At 35.6% G+C, this 21,438-nt stretch overlaps 1 protein-coding gene across 1 annotated transcript; it reads right to left on the bottom strand.

Moving 5' to 3' along the window:
* Positions 1-393: 393 nt before the first annotated feature.
* LOC145795717 (uncharacterized) lies at positions 394-3,673 on the bottom strand. The gene is made up of 5 exons (XM_082880586.1): positions 3,376-3,673; positions 3,242-3,288; positions 1,338-2,695; positions 1,081-1,180; positions 394-963 (listed from the first exon to the last, which is right to left on the bottom strand). The coding sequence occupies exons 1-5, from the start codon at positions 3,671-3,673 to the stop codon at positions 394-396; spliced, it is 2,373 nt and encodes a 790-aa protein (XP_082736712.1).
* Between the last annotated feature and the right edge of the window lie 17,765 nt (positions 3,674-21,438).

The following is a 21,438-nucleotide window of genomic DNA, read 5'->3' as shown; positions in this document are numbered from 1 at the left end:
AAAATATTCCAATAATATGATAAATACAAAATATTACGATTATTGGATCGAATTAATTTTTTTATGAATAATATATATTGAGGTTTAACAAAATAAATTGTTCGAATTATCAAAATGAAACTTGTAATGAGTTTCATGGGCTCTTAAGTTCTCTCATATTTAGAGGTTAACCTAACAGAAGTCCAACCATAGAGGTTGTCACATCAAAAAAAAAAAAGTTAATTAATTACTTAATTAAATTAAAAAAATAATAAGAATCCAGGTTGCTAAGTTGGACGTTATGTACCCAAAAATAAATGCACATGGACTCTTGACTAGGATTGGAAGATAGTGTCAATTTTTATTTTATTTTTTTTTTATTTTTTTGAACGAAAAGAGTTATACCACAAGAAATTACAAGGAAACAGGAAAAGCATCATGCCTTACAATGTCACCAAGAGCCAATGGAGGATGGGAAACCCAACCGACTAGTGGTTCATTATAGGCACAAGCTTGTGCCACCCAATGGGCAGCCCTATTGTTGGTTCTGTTTGTCCATTTCAGCTGAAAATTGCCTTGTCTTGCAATATGACGAATATGAAGAAAGATGGCCAAAGTTTCCCAAGGAGGAACCTGTTCTGAGACACCCAGTTTAATAACCTCTTGGTTGTCACTCTCAATGATGGCAGAATCAAGGTGAGAAGCAATTGCCATTTGAGCTGCCAGCCTCACAGCTTGAGCTTCCGCAGCAAAGGCTGATGAGAAGTAGAAAACTGAAGCAAGGCCATCCAACAGGTGCCCCTCTGAATCTCGAAGGAGGACAGCAGCTGAAGCCTTTTCCCTGTGGGCTCTAAAACTGGCGTCGAAGTTGAACTTAAACTCCCCAACCCGTGGTGGGTGCCATCTGTGGTCCCTATTGCACGCTGGCCTTTGGGAAACAGTGCTGGAAATGGGGTTGTTTGTACCTGGCTGTTGGCCTTCAAGCTAGGCCCTTGCTATTTTGGAGAGAGTCTCAGATGGGTTAACTGGGTTATGATTGAAAATGAAATCATTTCGTGCTTTCCAGATGTACTATCCAATGAGAAACACCTAATGCAGTACCTTGCACTCTGCTCTTCCCTCTTGCTCAGCTGCAATCCAATCTGCTGTCCAAGCCACAATAGTAGTCACCATTCCTTTATCTATTCGGAGATTAAGCATGCTACCAAACCAAACTGACTAGGTCCAAGCACAGTCAAATAACAAATGTTCCATCGATTCAGCTTTCGATAAACAGATCGGACAAACACTAGATGGGGAGCAGTGCCGATTATGTAAATTGACTTTGGTAGCCAAAGTATTTTTGCACACTCGCGCACCAAAAATGTTTGATTTTCGGAGGCACTTCGACTTTCCATATGTGCTTCCAGAAATCTTTAGGGACTTGATATGAGCTAGAAGGGTGAGATCGCGATTCCTCTGGGATAAGAGATTTTGCAACCCAATAACCCGATTTCACTGAGTACACTCCAGATTTGGATGGATGCCACACCAATACATCAACTCTATCCTCGTAAGAAAGAGGAATAGATTGGATTGCACGACAATCGGCCCTCGAGACTAGCGGGCGAAGAAGATCCATCCACCATCGTTTGTGAATTGGATCAATAACGTCTGATACATGAACAATGGTACTGTGTGGAGGAGGCGGGGTTGAAATTTGACAGTTTCTGGTATCGGGAATCCATTTGTCATCCCAAAAGAGAGCTGATTCACCATTTTGGATTTGCCATCGAGTCCCCTTTTTGAGCAACTCTCTCCCATGGATTAAACTATGCCAAGCCCATGACCCTCTAGCGTCCCAAGGGGCGTTCATGAAGTTAGAGTGAGGAAAATATAACCCTTTTAGTAAACGGGCCCAAAACGAGTGAGGGTTTGTGATGTACCGCCAACCTTGCTTGGCAAGCATGGCCTGATTGAAAGCGGAAAAATCTCTAAACCCCATTCCCCCATGTAGCTTTGAAAAACACATGGTTTCCCATTTTGTCCAAGGAATGCCCTTGTTCGTTGGATCACCTTTCCACCAAAAGTTGCGAATAGCCAAGTTAAGTTTGTTACAGAAAGATTTCGGGAAAGAGAAGTAGGCCATTGCATATGATGGAATAGCTTGAACCACGGCCTTAATCAGAACCTCTCTTCCAGCATGAGATAGTAGCTTATTCTTCCACCCTTGCATTTTAGCAACCATTCTATCCACCAAAAAACTATACGCCTCGGACTCTGATCGACCCCACGAAGACGGAAGCCTCAAATATTTCACATGTGGTCTTGTTGGGGGGATTCCCAAGACTCCACAGATCATCCCTTTGAGCTCAATGGAAGCATTTGTCGAAAAGAAAACCTCAGACTTCTCCAAATTTATTATTTGCCCCGAAGCATGGCTGTAGACTTGAAGAAGTTGCATCATTTTCAAACACACCGAGCTACTAGCCTTGAGGAAGAGTAGGACATCATCTGCGAAAAACAAGTGGGACAAAATGGGGCAAGTGGTTTTCATCCGTAAACCGGAGATCTCTTGATTCCGAATGCTATTATCAATTAATCGAGATAAAACCTCGGCCACCAAAAGGAACAGATATGGGGATAGGGGGTCCCCCTGCCGAAGTCCACATGAAGGATTGAAGGAAGCTCTATTCTCACCAATAGCAAAAATGGAAAAAGAAACCGATGAAACACACTGCATCACCCATCACACCCAAGTATCGTAAAACCCCATCTTAATCAAAACAGCTGTAGAAAGTCCCACTGAATGCGGTCATAGGCCTTGTTGAAGTCCAGTTTCAGCGCTAAGTTAACTCGGTTCCCCCTCTTGGTTTGTTTCAAATAGTGAAAACCCTCATGTGCCACCAAAATACAATCTTGAATGAGCCTGCCCGGGACGAAAGCCGCCTGATTTAGGAATGGCAACGGGGCGGGGCAGGGCCGGGGATCACCCTCCCCGTCCCCGACCCCGATGGCAGAACTTCCCCCCGTCCCCGTCCACATCCCCGACGGGGAACCAACTACCGCCCCCACCCCCACCCCCACCCCCTAATGGGGATCGGGTTTCTCCGACCCCGAAAATCCCCAGCCAAAAATAAAACATCAACATCAAAAGAAAAAAAAAACAAAAAATCAACATCTCAACAACATAAAAAAAGCAGCATCAAGAACAGATCTTCATCACCATTAAGAACATCAAAAAAAAAAAAAAAAATCAAAACAACAGATCTTCATCACCAACAGATCTGAAAGCAACATCTTCATCACCAACAGATCGGAAAGCAACATCTTTATCACCAACAGATTTGAAACCAACGGATCCGTGTGAGAGAGAGAGAGAGAGAGGAGATCTGTGAGAGAGAGAGAGAGAGATACCGTGTGGAGAGAAGAAGGCGGCGGTGAGGGAGTTGCCGGTGAGACGAGAGGAGCCAGCAGTGGTAGCTTCAGATCGATCGAACCACGGTCTGTCCATCTTCAAACTTGTCCTGTGTACGGGGCTGTGACACGGTGAGATGAGAGAGATGAGAGACGTGAGTGAGGGAGAGAGAGACGAAAGAGATGAGAGGCGTGAGAAGGAGGAGGGAGGAGGGGAGTGGTGGGAGGATTGGTGGAGGGGGAGGTGGCGGTAAGAGATGGTGAAGAAGAGAGAGACCAGAGACGGTGGAAGAGACATGTGAGGAATGGACATAGAGAGTAGATCTATAATGAGATATAGATGAGAATAAAAAATATATATATATAATATATAAATCATTCGGGGACAAACAGGGCGGGGCTCGGGGCCAGGCCTGGGGCGGGGCGGGACTGAAACATGTATCCCCGTCCCCGGCCCGATTATCATCGGGGATTTTTTTTTATCACCATCCCCGGCTCATCGGGGGTATTTTTCGGGGAATAACCGTTATATTCAGGATCGGGGGGTCGGGTCTCCATCGGGCCAGTTTCAGATTGCCATCTCTAGCCTGATTAGGAGAGATTATGTAGTGGAGGAAAGACTTGAGCTTGGATGCCAAGATTTTTGTGATGATCTTCATCTTAAATAGTGTCAATTTGATCCTTCTTTTCTCAAGCTTTCGCTTATATTATTGTGGTTGTTCTTTCTCTTTAATTCTAACTTTTGAAGGTGTTTGAAGTTCGGCGGCAGCGGTGGCAGAGTTAGACAGCAATGATGGGAACAACGTTGACGGCGACAGCGAGTGTTGATACGATCTTACCTTTCAAACCACATCTATAAAAGAAGATCAATGATTTTTCTTGAATCATAACTAATTTTTTGACAAATTTATTTTTGTTGTTTAAAATTTATTGCTTGGTTGTTTGTTTGGCCTTTTAAAATCTTCTTATTTTTATTTTAGTTGTGTATGTTATTTCCTCAAAAAACAAAAAAAAAAAAACTAAATAATGTGAAATTAACCAATATGAGAGTATGTTTTGTTTACACTGAACAATTTTGTGTGTGTGTGTGTGTGTGTGTGTGTGTGTGTTAAAAAACAAATTTATACTTGGAAAAATACTATCCTTTAGTAATTTTTATACAAATTTTCTTTTATCAAAATTGTTAATCACGTGGCTTAATTTTGATGGTGTCTGAAATATTATAGGATAAATTATGATTTTTTAATATATATATTTTATATTCTTTGATACAAAATATTATCTGTTAAAATATATGTTGTATGTTGTATTTGTTATAAATATTATTTAAATAGATTTTACTGTTCATCATATATTTTTTAATTAAAAAATTACTATTCAAATTACTGTGTAACTTTTGAAATTTGTAAGGTTTTGTAGAAAAAATATTAAGTTACTGTGCATTTCACTATTTATCGAAAGCGACGTTTGGCCAATTATTTCAAACCTCTGAGCTGTAATTTTTGAAAATGAAAAAGGCCTCGTGCGCCCGTGATGAAGAGTGTTTGGCGTGAAATCAGTGATCCGAATAGGAGCGCCCTCCTCTCCCTAACAGGAAGATTTTTGGATATATATATATATATATATATAGAAGTATTTTGGTTGGAGAAAAAGAAGTGAAGAAGAGAAAATTTTGTGACATTATCAAATATTGTATTGTGTTTTATTGAGTTATATTTTCTTTGAGAAAATTTGTTGAGAGTTTGAGCAAAATTGTAAAAGAGTTTTCTATCTGTTATATGTATTATTCTTCTAAAAGGATAGAGTTTTTGTGAGTAATTTTTTGGGATAAAATCATTTGGGTTAGGTGTGACTAGATACCAGATTCAAAACTAGTTGGGATATTTTTGTTAGTATTTTTTGGAATAAAATCACTTGGTGAGATGTGACTATGCATCAGATTCTAAATTAGTCGAAGTGATCGGGATTGGTCACTTGTTATAAAGGTTCGCTAGCACCTGTGAAAACTAGTGTATATTATTATTTGAAGAATAGTGAAAAAATTCCTGAGAGGATATTTGGAGAATTGATGTAGGCTCAGCGTGCTAAACCACTATAAATCGCTATATTTGATTTATCTTCCTTTTGCTCATTTTATTTCATTACTCTATTTTATATTGTTAAACATATTTATTTATTTATTTATTATTTGAGTTAATTTTTAATTTAACAATTTATTTAAAAACTCAATTTACCTTCCTCTTCGATTGTCTACTAGGATAACAAAAATTATGTACTAGTAATATTTTTATAATTAAAATACAATTTTGATGATTTTAGTTTTTATTTTATATCTCTCTATAATTTTTTTTCTTAAAGTGGCAGGCCCAAAATATAGTTTTGTATATTTTTTTGGGGGTAAATTACACTCATCTCCTCTTCCTTGGGTTTCTTCCACACTTTTGATATAAATATCAACTTTTTTTTTTTTTTTTTTGTAATAGAGTTAAAGTAATTAAAATTAATGTAAAGATGACTAGATAATGAAATAAATAAAGATAAATATATATTTTAATAAAAATAAATAATAATATGTTTTTATTTATATGATTAATAAATTATTAATAAAAAAATGACCTAATTATTCTGTAAATTAACCTCAAAGGGTAAGTGTAATTTTACTCTTCTTCTTTTTTAATAAATCTTTGGTGACATTTTGATGTGATAAAAGTTTTTTATTAAATTTTTTATCAAATTTAAATTTAATAAAAAAATTTAATGAATAGATAAAAGATGAATGTGTAATCATTAAAAAATGAATTATAACAATTATTTAAGGGATTGTTTGGGATGATTTAAATAAGTGTATTTTTTGACTTTTTATGAAATATGAGTTGGGTTTGGATTGGATTTGAAGTGATGTGTTAAAAAGATAATGTGACTTAAATAAGATGATGTGATTTAAATAGAATAATAATTTTTTAACTTTTTATCTTTTTCAAGACATGCCAAACTCGGCCTTAATATGTTTTTCAATCAAAAAGTCTTTATAAATTTTTTATTTCTTTTTTCTTTTTTTAAATGTTGAAGATGTCCATGTAACTGTGGGTAGGTTTAGATTCACATGCAGACAAAAATGTTAGCAGCTCGCCCACGTGATCTGAGCATTAAATGCAATGAGATAAGGTTCGGTTCGGAAAAGCAATTTTTTATTCTATTTTAATTTTTTTATTATTATTTTGAAATTTTTTATCAAAATATTTAGTGAGTTTTTATTTATTTATAAAAAAATATTAAAAAATTAATTATTAATAAGTTTTTTACTTTTAAATTATCAAATTTTAACTTAGAAAAAGCTCTACCAAGGCATTGTTTGGCTATGAATAAAATAAACTAATTTTTTGTTTAAAAATAACATTGTGCTAAAAAAAAATTATTTAATTTATTTTTTGTCAAAAAACTCATTTTAAATATTTTAAAAAACTATTAGAAAATTAAAAAAATTACTATATGTCAAATAAATTAATTTTTTATAATAATTTTTTAATTTATAAACTAATTTTTAACTAGCTTTAAAAGAAGCCTAAATTAGTAACACAAAATGGCCAAATGCGAGCAACCTTTTAAGTAAAAAAACTCGAAAGAAAAGAAAATGGGTATATTTGTTGACCAAAAAATCATTTTGTTTTAACCTTTCACACATTCCAAGCTTGTAGGACAGCTTCTGTTTTCTCACACCAATTTTATTTATTGCACACTTTATAAATTTTTTAATTACATTTTTTGTTTTAAATAGAACTATTAAAATGCTTTTATCTTCTTTATCCAAAATCCTAATTCCCAAACCTACCCAAAAAAAATAAAAAAAACTTAATCCTAACTAGTCACTAACTTTCAACCTCCTCCTCTAATCACGCTAACCATTTCTCCATCTGCTATCCTCCCATACTAAGTCCACCCTCACCTGCTGTGTTAAAAAACACAACAGTGACTGTGGTGCTTTCGTTTGAGGTGTATTATAATCTTATTTTTATGATCCAAACCGTCTTATTTTGTAGGGTTTATTGAGTACTTCATGTCTATCAAAAATCATATTAATCGGATATCAACAACTATATGATCGATAATCAAAAAAATAAATAATAAGTTTTTCTTTTGAGAAATAGCATAAACAATATGCAATTCGATCATGTGGTTATTGATATCTGATTAATATAATTTTTAGTAGGCATGAAATACTCAACAAACCTTACAATATGAACGGTTTAGATCATAAAAATAAGACCATAATACACCCCAAACGGAGCCACCACAGTCACTGCTGTGCTTTGAGCACAGCAGGGACCGCTGTTCCCCTTTGACTACCACTTCATCCCTTTTCACCTACTTTTATGATCGTGCCGACAATCCCTATGTGCGTAAGAGAGAGAGAGAGAGAGAGAGAGAGAGGGGAGAAGATCTCGAGTAGATAAGGTAAGGGTCGTTGTGTTGGTGTTGGTGTCGGTGTCGGTGTCGGTGTCGGTGGGTTGAACTATGGTTGGACAAGGGCTAAAATGGGGTTAAGGGTGGCAGTCAACTCTAGGGATGAGCGAAGGTGGCGGCATAGAGTGGGTCATGAATTGTAAGGCAATTGGAAAGAGAGGAGGTGGTGTCGAGATTGGCGACAAAGGTGAAAACAGTGAGTATTAATTAGGTTATGGACTACAGTTAGGGTTGGTTTGGGAAGTGGGTTGGCTTTTTGGTATTTTTGGCTATTTTAGCCTGGGATAAAAAGCTTGGTTTGGGAAGGATTTTTTGGCTTTTTTGACTTTTTTGTGAGAGAAGAGTGTAATGATTATGAGTTGGATGTGATGGTTTGTTGTTGTGGCTAAAATAACCTATTTTATCTTTTATGACTAAAATAATCAAAAAAATCCATAAAGCCACTTCTCAAACTGTGCCTTCGAGTTTAAATGATGAAGAAGATAAGGATACTTTTGATATGGCGAATTGTCTAGAGGTGACACTATGTGGCACTTGACAGTGTCTCATGCCCCCATCAAGCTGTCAAAAACTCTAAATTTCTATTTTTGTTTATATTATGTATTTTTTATTTAATATAGTGTGACCTCATTAATCTCATTAAAAATTGATTATTTGCTTGTGAAACTAGCATTACTATTACTAGTTGCAATTGCAACAACTGAAAGAGCTTAATTTATCAGCAATGAAATATATCAAGAGCAATTGCATAATTAAATGGGAAATCAATGGATGAATGATTGCTTAGTTACATATATAAAATAAGATTTGTTTAACACTATTAACAATAAGTTTATTATGCAATGATTCTATAAAATGAAATTTCATCAAATGCAATTGTAAAAGTTTATGTTCTCTTAATAATTTTGCGGTTTATTACATTTAAAGTTTAAAAATTTTAATTATGAAATGGTGAGACTATCTATAAAAAAATTCTACAATCAAGTTGTGTAAAAAATGAAATTCAAATTTATTAAGTGTATGTTTTTGAAGAGAAATATACACAGAAAAATAATTGGTGTATGAAAATAAAACAAGCCAACCTATAGTTGTCAATGTAATTTGGTTGACTAAATTCCTAAAAAATCATTAAAATAGTAAAGATAATAAAGTGTATGGCCAAGCACTTCTAATAGTTTAGCTTAAGCTTTTCTATTAATTATTGTTGGCTCAAAGATCCACATTTATGTTGTGTCGCCCAATTGGGAAAATTATTAGATATAATGAAAGTATCATTTATATAATATATTTTAATCTAAAAAAAATACAAAAATTATTAGGTTAATAATGTTTTCTTAGCTACTTAATAAAGATGGGTTGGCAGCATTATCCAAGCCATAAAATTTTCTATTGCGTTTTTTCATTTATTTCTTACATATATATTTCTTTTATTTCAATAAGTATTTTAAGAGAGAAATATATTAAACTACGCCGGATTAATAGTGCAAAATTAATGATTTGAAGTATCAAATTTAAAAATATGGTAAATTATACCGATTTCCTTTGAAGTTTGAAAAAAATACAACTTATCCTATAATTTTGGCATAATCACAATGGCCTATCTTTTGGTAAAGTTAAAAAGACTAAAATTAATGTAAATGGCATAAACACACAAAAATATACAAGGTAAAATATACATTTTAATGTAAAAAGAGATGATAACATATATATATATATATATATACATATTATTTATATGACTAATAAATTTTGAATGAAAAGAGAGTCAAGTGTTATATGAACCTTAAGAAAGCCTGATGTCATATTTGTGAGGCATATTGTATTTTTTTCAAACTTTAGGAGAGGTCAGTGTAATTTACTCTTACAAATATAAATATATTATACTGTGAATAAAGTTGGTTTTAATGATAAGTAGATGGTTATATTATGTGACGAGTAAGACTAAAATTTGTTAGTAACTAAGATCATATTATATATGGTGAATAGAGTATTAAGTGATAAATAAAATCATGTAAATCACTACAATTTAACAACAAAAAAATAAAATAAATAATTCCTCAATTTTTATTTTTTTAGTATTCAAATTTAACATGAGTTGAACTCCCAAGATCTCTCATTCGTGAGATAAGTTTCACACATTTTGTTTAAGATTAAAATTTCACAATATCATTACTCATTATTTATTTATTTATTTATATATATTTTTGTCAGTCAATAGAAGATTATAAAATTTTGTTAACATGTATTTTAAGAATATATATTAACAAAATCCTATAAAAATTATAGTAATATATCAATATTGTAATAAAAATATTATAAATCATGAAAATTTGCCTTAAATTTCATTCTGAAAACAAATTTATAATATACATTTAAAAGTTAATTTTTGAATAATTCTTGTAAGTATGCAATATTGTTGTTATCCCAATAATTTGGGTAAATTGTACTCACTTTCCGTGAGATTTGAAGAAAAAAAAAAATACAATTAGTATCACACTTTTGACATAATTACACATTTCTCCCTTGGAGTTTTAATTCACATAAATTACACATCTCTCTCAAGGTTTTAATTCACATAACTTATGTCATTTTTTATTAGTAATCTGTGAGTCCTATAGATAAAAAAATAATATTGTCATATATTTTTCACTAATATATATATTTACTTTGCTTATTTTATTATATATCCACCATCAATATTAATTTTGACTGCTTTAGCATTCGTTTGGCATACCAAAGTTTGAGGTTAAAGCGCTATTTTAGTCAAAAAAATAAAATAAATTAAAAAGTCAATAAGATAAAATGTCACATCCAAATCATAATCATTTTATTTTTTCTCTCATAAAAATAGAAAAAGTCAAAAAATCTATCCCAAACTAGGCTTTTTAGCCTCATGCTAAATAGCTAAAAAATCTAAAAGTCAAAAAGCTAACCCACATCCCAAATAAATCCTTAAATTTATTAAAAGAAAGATTATTGTAATTTTATAAAACTTATAAAATTAATTATATTTTTAAATTTTTTTTTGAAAAAGTGAGTATAATTTATTCTAATAATTTTGATTGACGTTACAAATTTTATTTATTTTTTAGATTAATAATATTATAAATTCAGACTTAATTAATTAAAAATTATCATTTTATAATTTAAATTTAGGGAGTTTTTTTAGTAAATCCATTATCTAAGAGTGTTGTTCCATAAAACCCATACTGTTTTATAATATTCCATTAGGTCCATTTCATACAAAAAGACCAAAAAAGCCCTAAAAAAACACACGCCCCTCTCTCTCTCTCTTTGAATCTAATAACCGTCTCTCTTCCCCCCTCTATTCTTGCGTAGGAAATCACGCACAGTACCTCTACAGTCCAAAAATCCAAAACCATATTCCACATCGCCTCAACGCCCAGAAGACTGTATTCCTTCCATCGTTGCATCATCGCATCGTCTCATCATCTTCTCCCCCATCCCTACGCCGAGAAGACTGTCTTCGTTCGATCGTCACATCGTCTCATCATCTTCTTCGTCGTTCGTACGCCCAGAAAACTGTATACGTTCCTTCGTCGCATCGTCCCTTCGTCTCAACATCTTTGTCGTCGAAATGGGCAAAAAATGTAAGCATTCTACTCATGCGTATATTTAAACCGTAAACCTCTTTATCAACAACCAACATTGTGAACTTTTACAAATATCCTTTTTTCCTATGCATACAATATATAGGAGTCCTTATTGTTCATACCCTAACATTTATTCTGAACCCCTCAATTGTAATCCCTAATTTTATTGATTTTTGCAGTCAAAAACATTACAGTTGCCATTACATTGTGTTCACAACTGTCACCATTCGAAAATGTTTTGGTTGTAGTTGTTGTTATTGATATCTGTGAACATTCACATTGATTGGAAATGGTTTGATAATCAAATTATTCCAGATGTTATTCGGTTGTTGTTCAATGCTGTGAGCATTCACATGGTTTCAAAAATGTTTTGACCAATTCTTTTTTTGTTGCTGTTGGTAACAGATGTGAACATTCACATTGAGTTAAAATGTTTGAGTAATCAGGTATTAATGGTGTTGTTGTTGTATGCTGTGAAAATTCACAGGCATTGACACTCTTTGGCCAATTCTGTTGTTGGAAGATGTGAACATTCACATTGCCTCAAAATTGTAGGACAATCAGATATTATTGGTTTATTTTGTTCTAGGCTGTGAACATTCACATTGCTTGAAAATTTTAGGACATTCAGATATTATTTGTGTTGTTGTTCTATGCTGTCAACATTCACATTTCCTGGAAATTTTAGGAGAGTCAGATGTTATTGGTGTTGTTGTTCTATGATGTGAACATTCACATTGCCTGAAAGTTTTAGTTCAGTCAGATATTATTGGGGCTTTTGCTCTAGGCTGTGAACATTCACATTGTCTGAAAAATTTTAGATGAGTCAGATATTATTGGTGCTGTTGTTCTATGCTGTCAACATTCACATTGCCTGGAAATTTTGGGATAGTCAGATATTGTTGGTGCTGTAGTTCTAGGCTGTAAACATTCACATTGCTTGCAAAATTTAAGAGAGTCAGATATTATTGGTGCTGTTGTTCTACACTGTGAACATTCACATTGCCTAAAATTTTTAGGACAATCAGATATTATTGGTGCTGCTCTTATATGCTGTGAACATTCACACTGACTGAAAATTTTAGGACAATCAGATATTATTGGTACTGTTGTTATATGCTGTGAACATTCACATGGATTGAAAAATATTGGGCCAATGAATAGGGATATTTAGATTCTTTTCCCCCTATTGCGAATGTTTGCCTTGTTGGTATTGTTGATTGTTAATGGTGATCCAATAAGTAATGAGGACATTCACATTCCATTTAGCAGCCAACATTATGACAGAGCTATTGTAATACCAAACACAAACCAACCTGATATCATTGATGTGCTTATCCAAGAAAATCAGAAGGCTTGGGGCGTCATAAGGCAATGGGAAGCAAAGTACAAACACCTTTAATTTTCATGGGAGTTGAGGGCAAGAGTCATAGCTGCTCTTGAACATAAATTGTTTAACCAGTCCAGCCCGCCCAACGTGAATATCGAAATGAAGAAGTGCATGGAGCAGAAGGATAAAGAAATCAAACGCTTAACGCAGCTGGTCATCGACTTAGAATGCGAAAAAACAATTCTTCAGGATTTTTACGATGACCAGTCAGTCCACATTGTCACACAGGCTGTGGTAGAAAGGCAACCCCCTAGCCCAATGCAACACAATATCAGCCCACCTTCTAGGGTCAAGCGTATAAAGGAAAAAGATCGCAAAGAACATCGCTTGCCTGACTTCCAGTACCCAGACTTACCTGGCCAAAAGCAGCCCCATCTAGTCGAAATAGTTGAAGATGTGAAGAAACACCCACTAGCGAAGCAGCCAAAAAAATTATCCTTTACCAACAAGTTCAAAGTCTGGGCCAAGATGTCCAAACAAGACAAACAAAAGGTCCAAGCTTTATAAAAAAATGGAGGCGATGAGTAAGTGACTGTACAAACATCCAATGTAAACACTCACATTCCGTAATAGTCTATATTCCTCACTGTGTTCAATTTTTTTGGTTTGTTCAGATATGTGCAATGTAAATATTTACATTGGTTTGTTCATAATGCACAGGTTGCTGGTGTGGAAAGGAGATTCGAAGGCTACACATGTGTATTTTGATGACATTGTCAACCTTATCAAGGAGGAATCAATACACAGCAATGTATGCCATTACAAATATAATTCACTCTTCATGCATATGCACACACACTCACACACACACACTCACATCCACAAAATCTATATAATATGACCCCATGTTTGTGCAGCTCATAGATGCATATGCTGAACTGTTGCATGAACAACAAGAGGTGGTCAACCCAACTTCGGATGAAGCCTCATTGATCTTCACGAGCATGTGTTTGGTAAAATCTATCATTCCATTACTTGTAATGTGACTGTGAAACTTCACAGTCCATTAATTATTTGTCAAATGTGTACAGAAAGTGATACGAGAGTACTATCCTTGCAAAAGGAGTAAACACATTGATGCACATGTCAAAAACTACCAAGGAGAGAGATACCTACTATTCCCATTGCATCATGAGTACCACTGGACGATAGTTGTGTATGATGCTAAAGACAATTTATGGAAGCATTACAACTCGTTGCGCCCAAGAACAAGCATACATGACCCGCATATCGACCAAGCACAGGAAATTGTAAGTGGCTATTTTTTAACATAAACATGACTTGTTCTCGTGCATTAAATCACTGTACACACACATATGTTTGTTGGTGCCTAATTTGAAATTCCATACACAGAGGAAGTACATTGAGCATGTTGTGAGCGTTATTGGCGAGTCATCACCGCTATACACTAAGTTAGCAGGCCAAAATCCAGCACAACCAACCAAAAGTGTTGATGTCTGTCCTCAGCAAGGCGACGACTCGTAAGCCTCACTACATTTTTTTCAAATCCTCCATAACCATTATACAAATATTCATGTCAACTGCTAATCAAAACCATTTCGCATTTACAGAGTGGACTGCAGACCTGCAGTATGTTACATCATGCGGGCGCACATATATCATGAAGAAATTGTGGACAGCCTCAGTAGTTCAGAATGGTGTGGACTACGAGATTTGTTAGTGCATAGTTTTTTGAATCATAAGAAATCAGAGCTTCCTTAATGTAACAACCCTCATACTGTTTACCGATTAATGACTGATTAACTGCTAATTACTGTTAACCGAGACTGATTATGACTGATAGTTGAACTGATTAAAGTACTGAACTGACTGACCGAAATTGAAACTGAATTGAATGAATACATCTGTTTGAATTGCATTCTATCTGTTGATTGTTTATTTTATCTGTTCATGTTTGAGCGTTTAATTAAAGGCCATATCGGCGGCCGAATTAGAAACCGATTGATGTTCCTTGACCCTCATAATTAATGTAATTTTATGGTATATTTATTTAAAAATTGATTAGGTATGATTAGATTAGATTAAAATAAGCTAATTAAAGAGTTAGGCTTAATTACCTTAATGCCACTTAAGTGGCCCACTACTTGAATCATCTTTGAGCCTCATTACACTCATTCATACACATTCCATCAGCTCATTCCTTAGACTCAACCGACCAAGATAGAGAATGAGAGAGAATTGAGTGGATCTTGAGTTCATTGGTAGAATTGCTTGAAGATTGAAGTGTGGATTGTTAATTTGAACCTCTAGACTTGCATTCAAGGAACCTAGGTATGAATTTCATCCTTTTGACTTGTGTTTAAGTTGATTCATGCATGGTTCATGTCCAATTGTAGAGCTAAGTCATGAATTGGTTCATTAATGGTGAATTGAAGCCCAATCTTTGCATGCATGGTAGTATTGTTGGATTTTGAGTTATTTTCATGGCAAAATGTTACATGCATGTTCATGTCTTGAGTGTAGTCCATGATTTCATCATGTTTTGAAAAGAATTGGCTCTTTAGAACATCAAATCGAAGCTTTGAAATGGTTTGAATTCATGCATGTTTGCATGTTCATCTTGTGATTGAAAAATGGTTTAAATTGAGTTTGAATTAAACACCCTTGGGCTTTGATTTCTTAAAATTGAGCTTTGAAACATGTTATTCTATGTGTTTATAAATGTTTTCCAGAAAAATGGGCCCAAGAGGATTGGTTTTGATGCATTTAAACTTGAGTTTGAGCTTGGAGGTGCAATCTGGGTTTTTCAGATTTCGCACTTCCGCTCGAGCGGGGAAAGTTACGCTCGAGCGTGGAATCCGAGCAACCAGCATCTCTCTGCACTGTTTTGCAGTCCGCTCGAGCGGAGGATTGGGCGCTCGAGCGGAGTCATGTCTCAAGCTCGAGCGGGCGTCGAGCGGAGATTTCACCCATCCAGTACTTTTACAGTACGCTCGAGCGGAAAAGTTTACGCTCGAGCGTGTACCTTTGTTGCATGTCCGCTCGAGCGGGGAAACCTGAGCTCGAGCGGAACTCTGTTTTTCTGAAAATGCTTTTAAATGTACATCTTTGCATCCTCATTCCATTCTAGGCATTCTTAGGCCTAGTTTAAGGCATCTTGTTGAGGATATAGATGTAGAACACACCGAGGCATTAGGAATTAAGTTATTACCGTTCCCAATTGGGTAGCTTAGTGTGTGTTCAACCTGTGAACTGTGTAGGGTTGGCGACTGGGGAGGCACGCTCTAGCATACCGTAGCCCAAACTCTGTGAGTAACAATTGTGTAAAGATGTGTTCAACTGATATCTTTTGAATACTGAACTGAACTGTTTACTGAACTGGTATTACTGAATGAATGTATGTCCTTTATTTCTGAACTGTACTGTGGCATCCTTAGTACCTACTGTTTAATGTTACTGTTACTGTTACAGAGATCTCTGTCGGTTCCCTCGTGGAGCCACTACTGTTTACTGACTGATGGCCATCATTACTGTTCGGTCTGTTAAGACCTACTGTTACTGTCATGCTAATGGATGTACCACATATGACTGTTTACTGTACTGAACAACTGAAATACTGATTGAATTGAACTGTTTTCATTACTGTAAGGACATTCATTCTAAACCCCTTTACGCTTTATGTTATTCACTGGGCTTTAGCTCACTGTTTATATATATATATGTAGGTGCTCAGCCACCAGATCGGAGCTAGGAGCGTGGGTTAGACTCCAGTTTTATCAAGCCAGCCTTTGTGCCTCACTGCGAGGTTCCGAGTTGCCATGCTATGGCTTTGGGGTGTTTTGTTTGTTTTCCCCCGTCTGTCTCCATACTGTTTGGATTACTGTATAGACTGTCAGTTGCTAACTGTACTGTTATCAAGGGATTAGGTCCCTGTACTGTGTGACTGTAAATTTTGTATAGACTGTACTGTTTGTATATGTATGAATGCATGAAAAATCTTTTTGGCATACAGACTGTCACAGCTCATTGGACATTGTTTAATCACTGTATTGGCTTCCGCCAGGCCCTGTACTCTGCTTTACTGTATTACTGTTAAGCAGGCCTTCGGTAATCTCGGATTACTGGCCGGTTACGGTGCTAAACCCATAGGGCCGGGTTTGGGTCGTGACACTTAAAACTTATAGGTGGGGGGTGTCCACCTACAAACTAACAAACAGTCGATTTGAATGTAAATATGGAATGCGTTGATATTTTGACACAACAATTGATTGTAAAACAGTGATACAACATCTGTTAATAGGAAAGAGGCAGCTGTGAATTTTGAACTACTTTTGGTGTTGTTATGTTTTATATATGTGAATGTTCACAGTTGTACCACTAATGTGAATGTTCACAGTCACTTACGATATCCATACTGCTGTGTTGTTATGAGTGTAATTTCTGCGAATGTGTGAACCTGACTATTGTATAATACACATACTTTGTGCAGGAGTGTACACTTGGTCTACGTGACATAATTACGGATCACATACACATGTGTGAATATTCACATTTGTTCTTGCTCATAGCAGTTGTAAATGACATTGTTGTCTGCCAAATGTGAACATTCACTTATGATATTCATATGCACTAATGTTTACAGCTGTGACTGTTCACATTTGCAACACTGATGTGAATGTTCATACTCACTTATGATATTTATAATGCCGTGTTGTGATGAGCATATTTGATGCGATTTGTGGAACCAATTTTTTATGTAATACACATACCTTGTGCAGGAATGTACACATTGTTTGCATGGCATCATTACGGGTAACATGAACAGGTGTGAATATTCACATTTCTTTCCATTCATAACAGTTGTGCATGTTCACACCATATCAATCTTCATGCATGTGAAAGTTCACATCACATCTTATATTCATGTCAACATTGACAACAATAAGGTAAAAACGTTCAATCCATGTGCAAGTTTTCACATAATATGATTCGTTTACGTAAGTATGAATGTCCACATCATGTATTTATCATTACAACTTTAACAAAAAATCAGTTTCATACACAAAAAGAAGATGAAAAAGCACAAATGAAATACTAAGTTTGCCAAACCATATTTTGCTTGCCAACACACCACAATCTTATTTCAGAAATGAATATAAGAATCCAATGTAAAACACAACGTTAAAATGAAAAATGTACATCCTATATCGGCTCCTTGCATGACTTCCAATTATGGCTCCCCAGCTTATCACATCTCCCGCACCTTATTTGCTTCAATTTCTCACCCCTTGATGGGATCCTATTCTTTTTCGGCCTCCCGAGTGGTCTTTTCACAGTTGGCGGGTATATAGTGAAGTCCATGGGATCAAAAGGCGGCTTCTCCACCGATGGTATAGGGAATATGGCACCCGAATACGCTGCACGATATGTCTGTACATGAAAGTAATGTTCCACATAATCATTGAGATTGTAGCGGCTCTTCTGAATGGCAACAACAGCATGGTCACATGGGAATCCGTTGATTTGCCATTTGAAGCACGAACATGTACGCCTCGTAACATCAACAGTAACAGATGGTATCGAATGAACTTCAAACACATTCTCATTGGCTTTGCTAACTTGCCAAGACCTGCTGTCATTGAACGAATCCATAAGCCTTGTTTCGAATGTAGGACAAATAAGCTCATTCCATTTGTTTGCTTGGTCACGCCGTGCAGACATTTGCCGCATCAACAGAGTACGAATTGTGTCCACCATTTGAGTGATAGGAAGATTACGCGATTCTTTAATCTAGTTATTAAATGACTCTGCCACATTGGAAGTCATCTCCCCATAACGCATGCCCCTGCACAATATCACAAACATTTTACAATAGGAAAGTTAACAGGTCTGAACATTCACGTTGACTGATGTGAACATTAACATCATTCGCAGTGAACATTAACATCAACTTACACGATGCACAGATGTGAACACTAACATCAACTTAAATGACAAAATGATGTGAATGTTAACAACAGCAAAATATGACAACAGATGTGAACATTCACATCATTCAAATCAGTCATTATTATCAGATGTGAACATTCACATCATTGACATTGAACATGAAACACAATTGGAAGATTTTTACAATTTCTAACTGATAATTCACATCGCTACCATTCTGACTTGACAAATGGAACACTTTATGAAACTATTATTACCTGAAGTATGAATTTGCCCAGTGTTCAGGTGCCAAGTCCTTGAAAAAATCATGTGCTCCTTGTTTACCCTCCTCTTTTAATTTTGCAAGCTTTTCATGGAACCCTACCACAGTTGGCTCATAAGCACAATCACCCAAACTACTTACTAGGTGATCCCTGAAGCCATTATCAATTCCTTTCATCCGGTCTCTTAAATTGCTCTTCAAGTGTTGTAAGCAATAACCGTGATGAGCCGATGGGAACACCTTCGGTATAGCTTCTAACAGGCCAAGATTACGATCCGAAATAAAAGTAATCTGGCGCTTACCATCAACAACCTTCCCAAGTTCATGCAAGAACCATGACCAATTCGCCGTGGTCTCCGAATCAACAATCGCAAATGCAACAGGAAAGAGACCTACAACACAACACCAATACCCAACTGTTCACAATATTCCAAAATGAATAGAAAACAATATAAACGAAACAGGTCATGTGAATGTTTATATTTACATTGTCCTATTACTATTGTTATTTCTGGATTCAAGTTCATAAACAACAATGACGTGAACATTCACATTAACGACCATTAATAATTCATTTTTGATTGTTCAACAATTGATAATGTGAACATTCATAGTACTGTTCATTGATGGATCAACTGACAGTAGTATACACTGATGTGAATGTGAATGTTCACATAACTGTCATTAGCAGGCACAGATGTTTAATAATGTGAATGGATCAGTGTATAATAATGTGAATGTTCACATTACAGTCATCAGCAGACACAGACGTGAACATTCACATCAGTGCATACTAATGTCAATGTTCACAGTACTTATAATTTCTCAATCACTCATTTGTCCATACTATGCATGTCAATGTGAATATTGACATGAATATACAAGTAAAAAAAATACTAACCATTGTTTCCGTCTTTTGCCGTTGCCGCCAGTAGCTGACCTTTGTACTTTCCTTTGAGGAATGTTCCATCCAAGAATAATAAAGGCCGACAAGAATTGAACCTAGAAATACACGCAGCGAATGACACAAAGAAACGACGAAACTGTTGACTACTCGCATCATAGTCAATATTGACATAGCTCCCCGGATTGTACCGCATCACAGCATCCGAATACCACCGCAGCTGGTCAAACGATAATGAGTGATCTTCATAAATACCAGCCTTTGCTTTCTCCATAGCCAACCATACGACATGGTAACTCACATCTAGCCCATAATCCCTCTTCAAAATAGTCACAACATCACACGGCCAAGTCAACGGTTTGTCCCTCACAATTTCAGATATGGTACTCGACACCAAATCTGAACTAACTCGCTGATTCTTCGATGTTCGGACATCCGTACCACAAGTATGCACATCACTAAAACTCTTGATGTAGAAAAAATCATTTGCTCGTTGTGCTCTACAATGTATAGCCCACAAGCAGCCCCTCTCCTCCCGCATCGCACACACAACAGTAACTCTTGTTGTCTCGTTCTTCACGTATGTAAACTGAAACCCACATTGGATGGCATACTTACATAAAACGTCACGAAATTCTTGTGCACCTCCAACAAACCGTTGTCCCACATGCGTAATACCATTTGCCCAAGGGACTGACAACAACACCTTCTCGTTATGGTGGCAAAATCTCTGTAATGCATCAATTTCTTCCTCAACCCCCACACGCACCAATCCCAAACTAGTTGACTGACCAATACCACTTTTCAACTCAACCACAACTTCTACATGTTGTACCCTCATTGATTTAGCAAGCAGTAACATGTTCTGAAATTCTTCCTCATTGTCCAAATCACACTTACTAATCCCAGGTAGTTTACAGAACAGTGAAATAGAACCAGCAGACAACTCATCCCATTTCCCACACAAACACTCCACCAAACGAGAGTAACACATTGCGCGGGCAACATTTATTACAGTTGTACTGCAACCATATGTACACACTAACAGCATAAAGGTATCCATCTCCTATAAAAACACAAAAACACAACAACGAACACTAATAAAAATCAATATGAAAATTCACTTTGTGCAAAAAATAGATGAGTACGCGTACAGTTCAAGTGCTAAATCCATAATTCAGAATACGAAGATGTGAACATTCACATTGTTGTTAACAACATGTCAACATTAAGCAAACATGAAAGTAAAATGAGAAAATTAACAATCTTCACATAATATTCGCAAGATGTGAACATTTACATTGACACAGACACTCTAAATTATATGACACACACAGAGCCTCATTCAGCAAACATCAATTTTAAATGAGAACATCCACATTCTTCACATAATCCACATTAACAAAATGTGAACATTCACATTGACATATATACTGCTAATCAAATCATCTACAGAGATCCTCATTACGCATACGTCCAAGTAAAATGAGAATTACACATTTAATCAAAATCGACATGAAAA

The sequence above is a fragment of the Camellia sinensis genome, chromosome 7, assembly GCF_055761805.1.
Source record: "Camellia sinensis isolate YWXY chromosome 7, ASM5576180v1, whole genome shotgun sequence".
Lineage (NCBI taxonomy): Eukaryota > Viridiplantae > Streptophyta > Magnoliopsida > Ericales > Theaceae > Camellia > Camellia sinensis.
The sequence above is the reverse complement of the archived record's forward strand: the minus strand, read 5'-3'. Positions and strand labels throughout refer to the sequence as shown.

Bases quoted from the DNA above. Each gene is read 5' to 3' on its own strand.
- LOC145795717 (XM_082880586.1), bottom strand. From the start codon at position 3,673: ATGTCTCTTCCACCGTCTCTGGTCTCTCTCTTCTTCACCATCTCTTAC. The intron at 2,696-3,241 runs GTTGGTGATGAA...TGGGTGATGCAG, and splicing joins AAGATGTTGCTTTCAGATCT to TGTGTTTCATCGGTTTCTTT. The intron at 1,181-1,337 runs GTGCGCGAGTGT...TTGGTTTGGTAG, and splicing joins CCGAAAATCAAACATTTTTG to CATGCTTAATCTCCGAATAG.